This window comes from Hevea brasiliensis, chromosome 17 (genome assembly GCF_030052815.1).
Source record: "Hevea brasiliensis isolate MT/VB/25A 57/8 chromosome 17, ASM3005281v1, whole genome shotgun sequence".
NCBI lineage: Eukaryota > Viridiplantae > Streptophyta > Magnoliopsida > Malpighiales > Euphorbiaceae > Hevea > Hevea brasiliensis.
Window position 1 is genome coordinate 56,669,716 of NC_079509.1, and position 15,668 is coordinate 56,685,383.

Consider the following 15,668-nt stretch of genomic DNA (forward strand, 5'->3'; position numbering starts at 1 on the left):
AAGCTTCCCTAACTTGGGGATAATAAAGAACAACTTCAGTCGTTGCAGATTCTTGAAAACTTCTTTCTATGCAGCTTCAATTTCCCTCATTTGATTATCATCCACATGATCTCCAAAGCACGAAAGGACCAATTGGAGAATATTGTGTAGCGAAAATGTTCATAGGGCTAGCTATTAGGTTGTCTAACACTTGCTTTCTGGCATGAGAAAAAGACTTAAGCTGAGAAGGCTGGAGTACTCCTCCGGTGAGATTCACCCTAAGTACCAACGTTTTTCCACGAGTAGCCAAAAGTAAGCTCATTCCTGAACATTTGGGCCACCGGCAAAAACATCACCGTTTTGTACAAAAGCCTGGGGGCAAGAGAAGTGTTGGTGATTAAAATGGCGAGACTGAGAGCCAAGCTAGATGGTGATAAGACGACCATATTTTTGGCCAAGATTAGAGATAAAGTAATTATTACCTATGTATACACTTAATCAATTAAAATCATGGTTGGCGCACACACGCAAGCGCTCGCGCACACACAAATATATATATATATATATATATATATATATATATAGAGAGAGAGAGAGAGAGAGAGAGATCATTTCAGAATTAGGAGATGCCTGCAAAAAATCAGTCAATAAATCATCCTTCAATATGCCTTATGGAATTGCAATGCTTCAAAAAAAAAATGTTTAAAATCAAATGCTAGACATCATAATCTTACAAATTATTACAGGTCGAGTCTTGTCTTCTAATCAAATAAATAGACTAATGCCCACTTAAAGACCAATAAATAAGAAAAAAAAATCTTCAGAACCTGAAAAGTAAAGCTGCTAGCTTTTCTACACTATGCATACAAATCCTCATATCACCAAAAGGAAATAAGTTTCTACATTGGTTAGATATTTACATAATACAGGCATGCAGTTAGGGCATTCATCTATCTACAGATGAGGCAAATCATTACTGCCCAATTTCACTCAAATGCTATTGACATGAACGTGTCATCATCCAAAAGTGAGTCAATAACAACTTCCCCGTCATCGTACACTGCTTCATTTTGAGTGCTCAGCACCATATTACATTCCTGAAAGAAAATGGGGGGAAAAGGCATTTCCATTCTATTAGAATTTTTTTCTTATGTAATGGTTAAAACTTCAAACCAATTAAAATCTAATCATTGGACTTGATTAAGGTTTATACTTAAATATTTAGAAAATGTTTTATTAATAATTGAGTGAATCATTTCAAACTAAAAATGGTATGTACATGCACATATAAGCATCAAAACCAAGATGGGAAAAGTGAGGGGAAAAAGACAATTCTAGAACATTTTTCACAAGGGACCCGAATCATCCAAAGATTCATTTCACAGCTCCATATATGGAAACAGCAGCGTAGAAAAACACCGATATGAGACAAAGCATAGCATAGGTTTTTAAGCTGCATGCTTTGTGATATTGGTACTCAATTCTAAAATATGAAATAACAAGGCTGGTTTGTCGATAAACGTCCCATCTTAAGGGCTGGGTATTCTAAGGTTAAAGCATGACTTTAAGATGAAGATTAGAAGATGGAAAGCACAGATAGTTAAAAGGTGATCAATAATGAGTGAGCTATGGCGCCTAAGCATTTATAACTTAAAGTTACTCTTAAGGAAAAGCAGATTGTATCAATGAGCAAATCCACGCAAGTTTAACAACTTTAATAAATCCAAATGAAAAAAAATATATATATATATATATATATATATCACATGGATAAACAGGTAGCATACATACATAAATAGATAGACAGGTATACCTTAGGTTCCTCGAATTTTTCAAAATAAGTCAGCAACCTCCTGTATTGAGCTTGTCCTTCCTCAGAATGATACATGGATTTCACCCTCGTTAGTGCTTTTTGCTGCCTTTCCTCATTTTGCTTCCTTCCTTCCTTAAGAAAATCATAATCGTCCTCTTCCGAAGAAGGCACGCATTGCATATTGGAATCCTTAGTAAGTGCATCTCGGCGGAATCCCCGCAGACCACTTCCTTTACGTCTCCAACGCAAAATAACCTTCTCCAAAATTCCAACTGACCAGATGATTGTTCTATATCGCTTCCTTACCTGGTGGCCCCTTACATGAGCCTTCATATGATAAAGTCAAAAGTTAGCATAAACACTAGATGCAATACAACAACTCAGAAACTAAAAGGCTGAAATGAGGGATTCCTTTTTATTAATTTGATGCAGCTTGAACCAATTTTAATATTTGACGAGTAAATGAAGCACTTTGAATGTCCAAATCATATAAGAAAACACACACGCACTGTTGATTAGAAGCCAGCTGGAAACGATATAGCATGATCGATTCTAAGATTAGATGACCCATAATGGCAAACTATGTTCTTAAAGTAGAAAATTACATGAACCATGTGCTCAGTCCAAAAATAAATACAACAATTTCATTCCAACTCCATTGTCTTCAACAAAGTTTTATATTTAACTGAATTCGATTGGCCACTTTTCAAGCAGAATCAGCAATGGCAAATTGAAATTACTGCCCAGATAATTTCTAGAGTGAGAAAAAAGAGCTGAAGAAAAGAAGGAACAAACCTGTATCTTAACAATTCTTTGCCGAATTATCAGGAATTCTTTTCTCTTCTTCCAACCACGGAACTTCTTCTGGATTTGCATAGCTGCAGCATCTAGTCCATCAGAATGATTAGGCTTGTGTGTATTGGCAGCTATAACTGCAAGACCACGCCCATCAAAAATATTGAATTCATCATCCCCATACTCAGTTAACTGTTTCCGCTGGAATGACTGCATCCTGAATACTTGATGTATACGATTAGCTGCTTGTGTAGCATTACGGATGGCAGTCAGTGAATCCTTCAATGACAGCACATTTGACACATCACTTTCATTCGCAGGGGTAGCCATCCGTTCTGCAATTGTTTGCACAGCTGTCGTTGCTGAGATGTCTGGTGAACCACCTTCCGTTGAATCACTTAGCATAAGCAATTGTAGGTAGCTTGTCAAAGACGACTCTGCAAGGAAACCAGAGATTCCTTTGTGTCCATTGCCAGAAGCAAGGTCTGCTGGAGTTCTACCCAAAGGAAATTCTGGAGACGGATCTGTCAATACCCGAGTATCCGCACCCAAAGAGACAAGGGCAGCAACTGTCTGCTCTCTGTATTTTACAATTTTCAAGCAACTATTAGCATTGTCATTTGTCAAACATACTGCAAATTAGATAGCATCCTATAGAAATTTGTTTAACAAAGAAACAGGAAGTTGAAACAAATACTCCTAGGCATGTTTTGGTGCTAGACAATAAGAATTTGCAAAAAACGAATCAGCATAAGTATAAAGCAAATCAATGGGCAGCTTCAAGCTAATAGAGATAACTACAAAAGAGAGTTTCAGTCTTTGCTACTACTGATATAATGCAAAGGCATCCTAGTCTGCATCTAGATGTTTGGGGGAACAGACAAAAAGAAATTAAGGTACATGTCCATAAAATTCCCTACACAACGTAAAATCCAGTATGATATGGACTCTCCTTTCTAATACATAAAAAGAGTTTATCAAAAAAAAAAAAAAAAAGAGCAAACATAACAATAAGAGATTGCATTTGACAGAACTGCCTTATTGGAAGCCTAATGTTTGAAATGCACCTACATTAAGAACCATAGTTTTCAAAACTGGAACAAACCGTCCAGTTGGACCAGGTTAATCGGGAACCAGACCAATGACCAGTCTGGTTTGGTTTAGAAATGGTTTTCTTTCATCCTTGATAAATATAAAAATTAAAAAAAAAAAAAAAAAGCTTCACTATAAGGGGTTTTGAATCCATGACCTGTTGAGGAGAATATGATTTTTTTTTTCATCAGACCAAATTACATTTTTAGTACTACGGGTGAAAATAATTTATTTAGTTTAACCTTGAATTATTTAATTATTTTTATTTTTTAATATAAAAACTTTCATCTACTTATTGTTGCACAGAATTTAAATACATCAAAATTTATTTTTCATTGATATAATATTTACTATAATAAAAATTTTATTCTAAGTATTTTTATTATAAAATATTATTATTCAAAAACGAAAATTCTAAATATAAAATTTAAATTATTTTTAATAAAAAAAATTGCATATTAAAATTTAATTAGTTTTATATTAACAATTCTTAATAAAATATATTAAACTATTAGATGTAATAATACACCATTATTATTTTTGAAGAGAATTAATTTTATAATATCCAATTAATATTTACTTCATGTATACTGATTAAACTGATTAATCTCCAGTTCAACCTCAGTTGAACCTTAAACCCTTAACTCTCTGTGTTCACCAGTTCAATGACCACACCAGGTTTATAACCTTGTTAAGAAATAAGGTCCTATGTCTAAGAGCAAATAATAGAAGTTGCTCTCCAAATGCACTGCAAAATGTAACCCTGATCGAACAAAGGATAGAAAAATTTTAGTTCTTGCCTGCCATAGAATGCAGCCCAATGGAGAGCTGTCCATCCATTCACATCACGGAAATTGATACTAACTCCTGCAGTCAAGATAGCTTTTATAGCCCAGTCATAACCGAGAGCAGTTGCTAAATGAAGCACACCTTGCCCAACATCATCCAAGACACTTGGCCCTTTGCCATTTTCAGCTACCATATGAAGTAGCCATGAATACAACTTCGGTTGCATTGCCTTCTGAAGAAGCTGCCTCTTTGTTTCATCTTGGGACAGATGTCTCTCAGAGCTTGGTTCTGCCATTTGGTAACCCTCATCTTCCTCCCTCAACAAAATGATCTCACTGACCAACTTCTGTTTCTCTGTAGCACCATCAAAGAGACAGTCTGGAGGACTGGAAGATCTTACAGACAGTAAACTCTCAAGCCGCAGATGAAGATGCATGTCATTGGTCATACCAGAATAAACATATTTGACATCTACATCTTGAGCAGAACCCATCTGATAATCAAATTCTCGCACTTCACTACAAGCCAACCTGTTGGAACATGTAACATAAAAAGGAACCATTGCAACATTGTGAGGAGGAGCATAGCAACAAAGAATCCCATCTGCCAAAACCTCAGCAGGTACTTCAACTTCCCCAAACATACAAGACCATTTATATTTTGCCACCTCTTGCTGACTCCTCAAAAATGTTCCAGTAATATGAACCTGTTTTACAGAAAAGAAAATAGGAAGCAAGAATTTTTCATTTCCCCTACACTGTAATACAGAATTTGAAAGACAGTAAGCAGTAAATTCAAAAAATCATAAAACAGCAGGAACAACTCCATGCAATTAAGAAAAAAGAAAGATGAATAAGAAAAACAGAAATAAATCAGAATAGATGGCACAGTCATTAGAGGAGCAAGGTGTAGATATGCATCTTTGAGAGTTGAGACACAAAATAAATAAAAATTGCTAGAAAATTCAAAATTCACACCATACATCAATAAGAAAACAAATCTGCTGTTAAAACTCCCTTTTGGATGCAACAAGCATGTGTTCCTTGTAGGATCTCTTATGGAATTATTAATGTTAAAATTAGCAGAATATTAGGATGCATATTTAACAGGAATGTAAATTATCCATCTCCTTAAGAGTGAGGAATAACAATATTCGAGGTTTCTTATGAATCAATTGGGAAAAAAAAATAAGGGAAGAAGAAAAATAGAAACAAGTGAACTAAAGGGAAAGCAAACAGAGGATGAAATAGAGTAGAGGAGGAATGAGAGAGACAGGATGGAAGATAGGTGGAAAAATAAAGGACCAAGAGAGAGAAAAATAGAAGACTAGAAAAAGGTAAAGTTAAAAAGAAGGGCCTTGATTGAAGAATAAAGGAGAATGAAGTGATAGAGAGAGAGAGTGAGAGACAGATTAAACATTACTATGGAACCCCCAAAAGTTATTGCCTACGCCAAACTTATTAGAAGAGATTATGGAACCCCACAAAATTATTGCCTACACTGGGTCAATGGCATTTCAGCTTTTTGTATTTGATTCAAAATTTTACATTAAAATAAAACAGAAGTTTTAGAAAAAATTCAAAAAGCTTTCTACATGTAGGGACAGACCTGGTGGTGCAGTCAAGGAAAAGTAGATTTAGAAATTATTTTGATTTAATTTTTATTAGTAAAATTAAGAAGCTAAGCTTTCTTTTATTTAGGAATTTAATTAGGAAGTAGCATTTCTATTATTTAGGAATTCTGTTACTATTTAAGAATATTTAAAAATTCTATTAGGTTTAGCATTTTCCTAGTTAGATTGGCTAGGTATTTTCTTGTTTTAGGATTCCTAATCCTAGTACTAATGATACTAGTTATTATACTATAAATACGTATGTCGTCTAGGCAATAAGGCACACAACTCAGTTAGGTCGCCCACCTGGCCTGTTGAGCATTAAGTCTAACACATATCTGGGATGTGCCTTTAACAATATATGGTAGCACTCTTAAGAAATGTAAGCGGACTGACAAATAATACACTCAAATAGGGAAACAGGTAATGCATACAAAATTAAAAAGAAAAGGATAGCATGTGCCCCAGTGACAAAAAATATTAGAGCATAGTGGAGTGTTTCAGTGACCAGAAAAAAAAAAAAACGGAACAAAGCAGGGTTTGAAAAACCAGCTAGTGAATTAGGCAGAAATCTATGATAGCAGTCACGGACCATGCCAGTCACTAAGTTGCCAAGTTGTAAAACATGATATTAAGTAATATAAATGTAAGAAATATGCATTGTGGTATTACCACTTAGCAATTAAAGGAAAATAAAGAATGCTAATTGGTGAATACCACAAACAATTGGCTGATTGAAACTTTAATTGACTAGCTTTAAGACAATTGCTCCGTCCAAAATAAGAAAAAGATATCAAATACCTCTGTTTTTGAGTCTGTATAAGCCCACTTTGGTGAAAAATCAATTATGCTGAAAAGTTGATCTTGAGAAAGAGAGGGACTCAATGATTCTTCATCAACCACATTTCCACATTCAACAGTACCCCATGAAAGACCGGAGGAGGACCTCATATGCAAATCATCCACCTCTCCAAGCTCTTTAGTAATCCACCGAGAAAAACTGTCCACTTTTTTCAACACCTCTTCCCCATCTAATAATGGTGGTTTGACTATGAAAGCATATTTACTATTTTCTCCTACAGACATATTATTCTCAGATTTTGGGTGCGTTCCAAGATGTGGTTCTGCATTTGTAAGCTCCATTTGAAGGTGGTTCTGCAAATGCTCTTCATTGTGCTGAACAGGACCCGAAAAAAATTCCTCAAATGCATTTTGTAGATCCACATTATGAGTTCTTTGCCCAAACAACCCAGGATCCAAATTATATGCCAATTCCAAATCCAGTGTTTGCTCAACAGGGCCCTCAGGCAAGTGCAAGGAACTGTTCTCAAAAGGAATCTGGATAAAACATTTAAAGTATTGCATGAGTGTAATAACAGGTAATAACACATCAAGAAATTATGTAGCAAATTAGTTAGCACACTAGAAACTTAAGGGTTACAAACATAAATATAATACAATCCAGAGAACAAATACTTAAGTTTATCAGGAAATTTTAATTTCAGATCTAATGAACATGCAGTATTTGGCTTTGGTAAACAACCATCTTTGTAACAGTGAACAGTTGTTTCTCTATCACAGCATACTTTTTCTTTTTAGCTTGCAGTGTTAAGTTGGTGGCTCATATTTTTCAAAGTACCATACACTAAAAGCTCCAGGAGGAAGAGGTTTTGCATTTGTGGCTCATATTTTTCATCCCTCCTCTATCTCTTCCCTCACCCCAACACACACGCCCACCCATAAAAGCATATATAGATAATCTTTATTCACCATTGGGGGAAAAAGCATAAAAGTAAAAAAGAATCAATGTTCCGCAACCCAGTTATTCATAGTTTCATGTAAAGTTGTTAATAGATACACTGCAAGACAATAGTAGCCACAGGAAGCAATATATGTGCATACACAAAAAAGGTATTTGAATTTCACCAGATCTGGAGAACAGAAACTAGAAACTGAAAACAAATGGTTTACAATCTCAGTTGTTAACCTTTTCACTCAAGTTATTCAGTAAATACAGTGCAAGTAAATGGTAGATACATTAAGCTAAATACCTGCCAATGCGATTCCATTAGCAAAGAACCACCATACTCATCTTTGGCAGCATTCCCACCAGATAAAATCTCACTGAGAACCTCATAACTTCCAAGACTAGTAGGATTAGATTGAATGGCATTAACTGACAAATTAGATGGTGTACTTTTGTGTCCCATTGTACATTGTTCCAAGACCTCCTCCCAGGATACCAAGCTTTGAGACTCAGCAATGCAAGTTCCATCATTAGATCCGGGTCCATCTCCATGAACATATGAATTTGGACCTACTACAGGAACCGATGACTGCCCTTCATGATTATCTGTAAAGAGTTTCAGGCATAACATCAAGTTTAAGTTAAACATAAATGATAAAAGTAGTGGATATAAATTTTGAATAAAAAAAAAATTACCTGAACCATGATGCAGAGAACTCAATACACCAGCATTTATTTCGTCCATCACAGGACTATTCTGCATTTGTGGTGACTCAAGAAATGAGCGGTGTACAAAACTTGATTGCTGACTATCCGCTGCATTAATTGCACAAAAATTGCAACTAAGATTTATAACATGGTTAAAGAGCGAACAACAGTATATGAGCATAGTAATATAAATTTTCAACACCACTTTCTCCCTGAAGGGTGGATAGAGTGGTTGAAAAAGTGACTTTGATAAAAGCAATGAAGAGGTTGCCACCCATGGACAGTAGGAGTAAATTATAACCACCAAAAAGACAAAAATTACGAGGGAGAAATAATACAATTAAAGTCTCTATACAACCAAATATGTAAAGTACAGAATCACCACCCTTAAACTCCAAGGAATTTCTGCATTTATTTCACTCCCTCCAAGTATTTCACTAAATGCCCAAAAAGATAGCTTCCTACACCTGACCTTGCACTTCACCCTATATTGAGTCCTCTGAGCACTGCACTCTAGGTCTAAATTAAAAAATTAAGGGGGAAAAAAAAGATGAATATCAACATATAATGCTCAGAAAATACCTGAATCAGCATCTTCACAAAATGATGTAAGAGTACTAGTTGGGCTTGTTGAATCCGTATTTCCTGAAGGCTCTTTGTTATGACTTGCAACTAAGCTATTTGAAGGGCTGCTATTTGTCCTGTTACCCTGATTGCAAAAATGTTTTAAAAGGCTGCTATTTTTGAGAAAACCAGGACTTAACCAACCTGAAATTAGTTGCATGCACTACTTAAAAACTATAGAAGAAATAGCGACAGAGCCATTTGCAATTCTTTGTTTTTCTTATCCTTCAAAAATGCTATGCAAGAGTATTTCAGTATTGGAAGCTGCATTAGTATAATGAAGAACCAGAACAATGGACTACCTTCACTTCCAAGTAGTGGACAAAAACTATATGCGTCAGTTCCCTGCAGCAGTAAACAAACTAATAAGAATCAGGCAGAAAGACAGGGAGCATAAAACAACAACATAACAAGATCTACAAGGATTTCAAAGATAAAAATTAGCAAATTATATTCAAGAAACATATATTATGAGAATCAAATAAGCAATTAAAAACTTTCTTTAAAAAATTAAAAATGAGAACTTCAAACTTTCAGAGATCATGAGGAATAATTATATTAGAAACAGAGAAAACCAAAAGAATATTTGGAAAAGAGAGAATTATAATGCATTCTGGTATAAAGGCCTAGACCACTTAAAATTACCCATTTGTGTACAAAAATTTATTAATAAACATGGAGCAATTAGGAGCTTATAATAATAAAGCCCACTTACAATTGAAATGGCATTCCTCTTTCATACAGAAAAGATCCATTTTTCCTGATAACATTTTTCCCTATTATTCTTTCAGAAGGAAAGAATTCAGGGATTAAAATATAAAAGAAAGGTTATAGGAAGTACTGCTTGATCATTTTGTCCAACTCAGTATCAACAAATCAGCTTTTCTTAATATACAAAATATCAATTTAGATAATTTAAAGAATCTACATTAATAAACTTTTGATGATTTGTTTTCTGGGTTGTCCCTTCATTTGAAGTATCTCAATTTACAGTTTTTAACAACCAATTATTCATTTTGACCAAATCATTGATAGATATAATATCAAAACATTGAATCCATTCCATATATAGCCTTTGCAAAGAAAAACTTCTTGGGAAGATCAAAGAAAGAATATGTTAAACCTTCATAAAAAAATTTTCCCAACATAATCTTTCCAGAAAAGCGCAAGCAGTAATTTTAGAGTCAACAAGATCAAGACATCCTGATAACTCAACTAAGTATAAAAAAAAATGGGTTTTGGCTAGATTATAAAAATAATAACAAAATGAAACAAAGAAACCAAAACCTATTGCCAATGTTATTCTTTCTGCCTATTTATTCCTCTTGCAGAATTTCTTCACAATAATCGCCTATGCTTACAGCTGCAATTTTATTTAAAATTTTAAATTCGAAATATATATATATATATATATATATATATATATATATATATATATATATATAAAATCAAAAACTGAAAGCCGAAAAAAAGAAATGATGAAGCCATTCATTCTACCTCAATGCTGCGGCAGCACATCCTCACAGAAGTTGCCATCAAGAACTTCACTGTACACACCTTAAAGACTTCTACTATTTATTGGATATAGGTGAGCAATACTTGGTTATAACCGACAAACAAAATCGAGCTGATAAAATTTGGTTATTTTGGCAAACAAAATTTCATTTTTCAGTTTAGTGCAGTTAATGTTCAGATATTTTCTCGTTCAGTTATTGGTCATGTTAAAAAGTTATAATCGAAGTAACTGATTTTCAATTATTAATATAATGATTTTTCTTTTCTTAGAAAAGCTGCCTAGCGATAAAAATTGTTCTAGTCTTGGTTTATTGATACCTGGTCATCTTCTTACCAAATTCCAAAATCTCAGCTTCATAACAAAGAGCTTTTCCAACACAGATACATGTTGACTGCTTGTGAGCAATCCTATGTATAATACTATATCCCAGCAAAATTGTCCAAGTAGTATAATAAGACAAGCTACCTTACTTTATTCCAGTCAGCCTTTATTTGACAAAGATGCAAAATATGAAGTCAAATAAATGCACACACCAAAATCATTAGACAACTCCTATTTGAGAATAGGACTAGGCTTAGATAATGACCACAAATTCCCTTCCAATAGCTTCTCAGTTAAGATACAACATGGTGCAACCAAAAATATCAGAAGGTTCCTCAAAATCATAAGCAGTCATGCACTCAAATGAGCCACACCATAGAATAGAATAGATATCTCAGAATTATTCCTTTTCAAAGTAGTTTAAGACATGACTCCAGTAATAAGGCAAAATAGAAGAACCCATGAGCATACAATTTCACACTTAATTTGTTGTGAATTAGTAATGATAACAAACATGCTCATTCTGAGAATAAGAAGATGATATTAACAGCCAGGCAAGAAATCAATTCAGAAATCAGTTGATACTTACTGTTCAAGCATCCAATAGCTGCGCCTTTGAAAGCTTTCATTCTCTTCTCCATGGGCATAATAGCAGTGTAACACATCAACACTTCCAACCTAAAATTGCTTGAAGAATGCCAACTTTAGGAATTGTATGAAAATCTTTTTAATAAACATATCAACAGTTAATGAATAAGAGTTAACCAACACAGAAGGATAGCAAGATGCATAGTTTTTAAGGTCACACTTGAGGCACAAGGTGCAGCCCCTAGAGCCCCAAGGCTTAAACACTAAAAGTAGGTGATCTTAATAAGGAATATGTCTTATTGTCAGACAAATGCCTCAATTAAGGAGCGAGGCACGCACATAGGCAAGCCTCTGCAGTATTTACTTCCGCAGTTTTTTTTTTTCGTCATTTAATCCTGAATTCTCAACCTTTCATCCAACTTTGTAAGGGACCTTACCATGAGATCATTCACGCCAAATAAAATTAAGAGAGAGAGAGAGAGAAAGAGAGAGAGAGAGAGAGAGAGAGAGAGAGAGAGAGAGAAGCAAAATTGCTTTAAATCAGACACAATATCTGTGTTACACAAGGTAGGTAGTATAAGTTAGGGTTTTATGAAGCACTAAATCAGGTCAATTCTGTCTAAACTCTAAAGCTGCTGGAGTTGAAAGGGATGCTCATAATACTAGAACATTAAAAAGACCAAAAGTCATAATATATCCACATACACCCCAAGAGAAAAAGGCAAAAGCGTCATCTTCTAATATGAGGGCCAAAGCTCCTCAAAACTTAGAAAGGGGGAAGAGGAAAAGATTGATTGCAAAGAGTACAAAAAGGATGAAGAAGAAGAGATTGGAAGCCATGAATCTGAATTTGATGATGGTGGTGGAGGTGGTGGTGGTGGTGGGTGGTGGAAGAGACTATGTTACTCTAGATGATGCGTAATGATGAGTAGTTGTCTTATAGTTGTTTAGTGTTTATTGATGTTTAATAGAATCAGAATTGCAGCTTAAGACCTTTTAAAATCTTTGGTTTTATTTTTATTAGGATTTCAAAAATACTAATGGTAAACTTTCAATGTTCTGTATTGTTAATATAAATAGTTCCTTTACGTAGGATTAGGTGTCTTACAATCTTATATTACTCTTATATACTCTTATATTATTAATTGTGTCTCACCACTCTAAGGTAACTTGTGCCCTTAATAACAACAGCAAGATGGTAATACATCAAAGCTACTAATTTAAAGAAAAGCTGTGGAAAACAAGTTCTAGATCCAACTAACCATGCATGCATGCTTGAATAAAGGCCATCCATTGGAAAACTCACCTTCAGCTTCTCATGAGCTTCCTTCACAGTCTTTCCATCCTTTTTTTTCCTCCAATTGTGTCCATCTTTTCTAAAGTACCTCAAAACCTTCCGATCAAAAAGAAATAGAGAACCACCTAGCATGTTGGAGAAAGTGTAAGGCTATCATGTTTCTAAACATAAATCATCAAAGTTCAAGCATAAATTAGTAAAAAAAATCAGCAGCACGTAAAATGATGATAATTAAAACTTACAGATACACATTATTGTCTGCCACCATTGACAAAAGACAAAATGTATTTAGCTCAATGTTCTAAAGTCCTTTCATAGTAAACAGGTAAAAATTTGTTTTTAAAAATATATATAATGAAGGAAATAAAAATTTTAAAGAGAGAGAGAGAGAGAGGCAGCCAAATGACACAAGGAGCAAACAACATGAGAACAGTATAAACAACACATCCTATAATGACCTTAACTTCAAGTGGTTCACAAGCACATTGCACAGAAAAAGCAAAAATCCATATGATCATTTGTACCAAATCTAACAAAATAAGCTTTTCAAAGATACAAAAAATCTGGTGAGCAAATTAAATGCAACTAAATAAGCTACCAAAATAAATTCGTCAAACAACTCCACATTTCAAAAACAAGGCCATTTCAATTCCATAATGCTGGAGGTTATCATCACAAATAATAGCTAAAATCTAAAGTAACATACTGTGAAATAAGACAAGCATAATCCATTAAAGATCCACAGAAGTAGTAATTTATAAAACTAAATCATCCAAAGGATCCATTATACCTACAAATCATATCAAGTCAGCACTACATGACTTCATGAGCATTTATCTTCTTTTCTTTTAAACCACATGGCTCACCAAATGATCTCACGCACAACAAAATGCTATAAAAAGAACGCTACTTAAGATAAAGAAGAGATATAAGGAGTAGATACAACGATGAACTGCATCATATAGCAATGAAGTAGCAACAAAATTGCAAGGGTTGAATCTGCATTGTGTCAAACCCAAAGTACAAATTACACATTCTATCAAATCTAAAAATTTCAACAATAATGATGACAAACCACCCTCATCCCTTGCTATCCCAAACAAGACTCTCCAAGAACTAGAAAAACTCATGGCAATCTTATGATCCAACAGTTTCAAATGAATTTAAGTAAGCATACTTGGTGGCCTATTTGGAGGCTCTGATGCAATATGGAACTTCTGATAATTACGAAGAATTTCACAAATCTCAGCAGGCCGCAACCATCTGTGTTGTGCTTCTAAAAATAATTGTTGAATATCTGCATATCCAAAAAATTCCAACATCAAGCAACGGAAAATGCATGTTGCAAGTAAATTACACGGACATAAAGAATAAGCAGAAAGAAATAAATAAGAAAATGTTGAAACAATAATCCAAACCACGTTGGTGAGAAATCAATCTCAGAACTTATGAAATGTGTGTCTATGTATCCTATTTTATGTCATCCTCAAGCAACGGAAAATGCATGTTGCAAGTAAATTACACGGACATAAAGAATAAGCAAAAAGAAATAAATAAGAAAATGTTGAAACAATAATCCAAACAACGTTGGTGAGAAATCAATCTCAGAACTTATGAAATGTGTGTCTATGTATCCTATTTTATGTCATCCTCAATCTTACATTAACCACACAACACCCCCCCCCCCCCTCCAAAAAAAAAAAAGAAGAAAAAAACCAACCATCTGTTTGATTCTAGTGAATCTAGTTCCGCACCTAACAACTAGCAAAGTAAAACCAATCACACAAAAACAGTATAAACGTTCAAGTTAAGTTAGGAACTTGACAATGTTCAATTTAAGGCAAGTGCTTCTTATACTGGAAAAAAAAATGGCCTTTCAGTACTTGAGGTCAGCAAGTTAATTCTCTACGCGTTCATTGACTAATTAGATTTCTGAGATAAAGCACAATACAAATAGTTTATCTAGTTACGTGAAAAGAAAAAAAAAGGCGCAATCATTGAAATTAAATAGAAAGTAGAAATGAGTTTCATTTTTCTCAGCTAAAAATATAAAAGGAAAACGGTTTCCCGGGAACCAAACATCGAAATGGTATCAAACAAAAACCTTACTTCGAAACATCACAGCAAAAACCAAATTGATCCTAATCTACACGAAAAAAAGGATAAAAAAATAATAATAATAAAATTAAACCCAGAAAGTGACATTCTAGTTGAAATCTGACCTAATCGAGGGCCCAGTCCAAACGATCTGCGATCAGCCATGAGAAGAAGATCTTCCCAATCAAGAGATTGACTGATCGATCTATCGATACAAGTACACGGAAGCTGAGATTTTTGGAGCAGAGACAAAGAGGCAAGAGGTGTTGAAGGACCTGAAAATTCCTTTTTTTTTTTTTTTTTTTTTTTGGTAGATTGGGTCACCTTCTTTGAACGAATGATGGAAGTCCGAGGAGAAGATTTGGATTTGGGATTTTTTTTGTTCTTAATATTTATATGAATTTATAATTATGATTTAATTAATTAGTAATTAGTAATAAGTAATTACTTTCTGTGAGTTCCTCTGGGGAAGGTGTGAACGAATGGAACTGGAAAGCGATGACTGGAAGCTCGAAGGAAAAGTCTGAGGATGTCTGACGGTCAAAGAAATGGGGCCTGAATCATAGTTGGCCCAATTGTATGCTGACATCTGGCAGAGAGAAACGGAGGGTAAAAATGATCTCATAAATAGAAAATTGTTTGCACGGCCGAATACATTAGCGCATAAACAAGACCCGGGTTTACAAGAGA

The 15,668-nt window shown here is 34.4% G+C and overlaps 1 protein-coding gene across 1 annotated transcript; it reads right to left on the bottom strand.

The window, feature by feature from the left end:
- Positions 1-662: 662 nt before the first annotated feature.
- On the bottom strand, positions 663-15,442 carry LOC110639890 (calmodulin-binding transcription activator 2). The gene is made up of 13 exons (XM_021791004.2): positions 15,104-15,442; positions 14,059-14,178; positions 12,891-13,006; positions 11,586-11,674; positions 9,462-9,504; positions 9,118-9,244; positions 8,524-8,643; positions 8,132-8,433; positions 6,882-7,418; positions 4,480-5,174; positions 2,588-3,167; positions 1,793-2,119; positions 663-1,076 (listed from the first exon to the last, which is right to left on the bottom strand). Exons 1-13 carry the CDS (start codon positions 15,141-15,143, stop codon positions 966-968), a joined length of 3,207 nt encoding a protein of 1,068 aa, XP_021646696.2. The 5' UTR covers positions 15,144-15,442; the 3' UTR covers positions 663-965.
- Positions 15,443-15,668: the final 226 nt, after the last annotated feature.

Coding starts and splice junctions, on each gene's coding strand:
- LOC110639890 (XM_021791004.2), bottom strand. CDS start 15,143: ATGGCTGATCGCAGATCGTTTGGACTGGGCCCTCGATTAG. Junction 7,419..8,131: donor TAATGGAATCGCATTGGCAG/GTATTTAGCTTA, acceptor TGTTTTATCCAG/ATTCCTTTTGAGAACAGTTC. Junction 1,077..1,792: donor AAAAATTCGAGGAACCTAAG/GTATACCTGTCT, acceptor ATTTTCTTTCAG/GAATGTAATATGGTGCTGAG.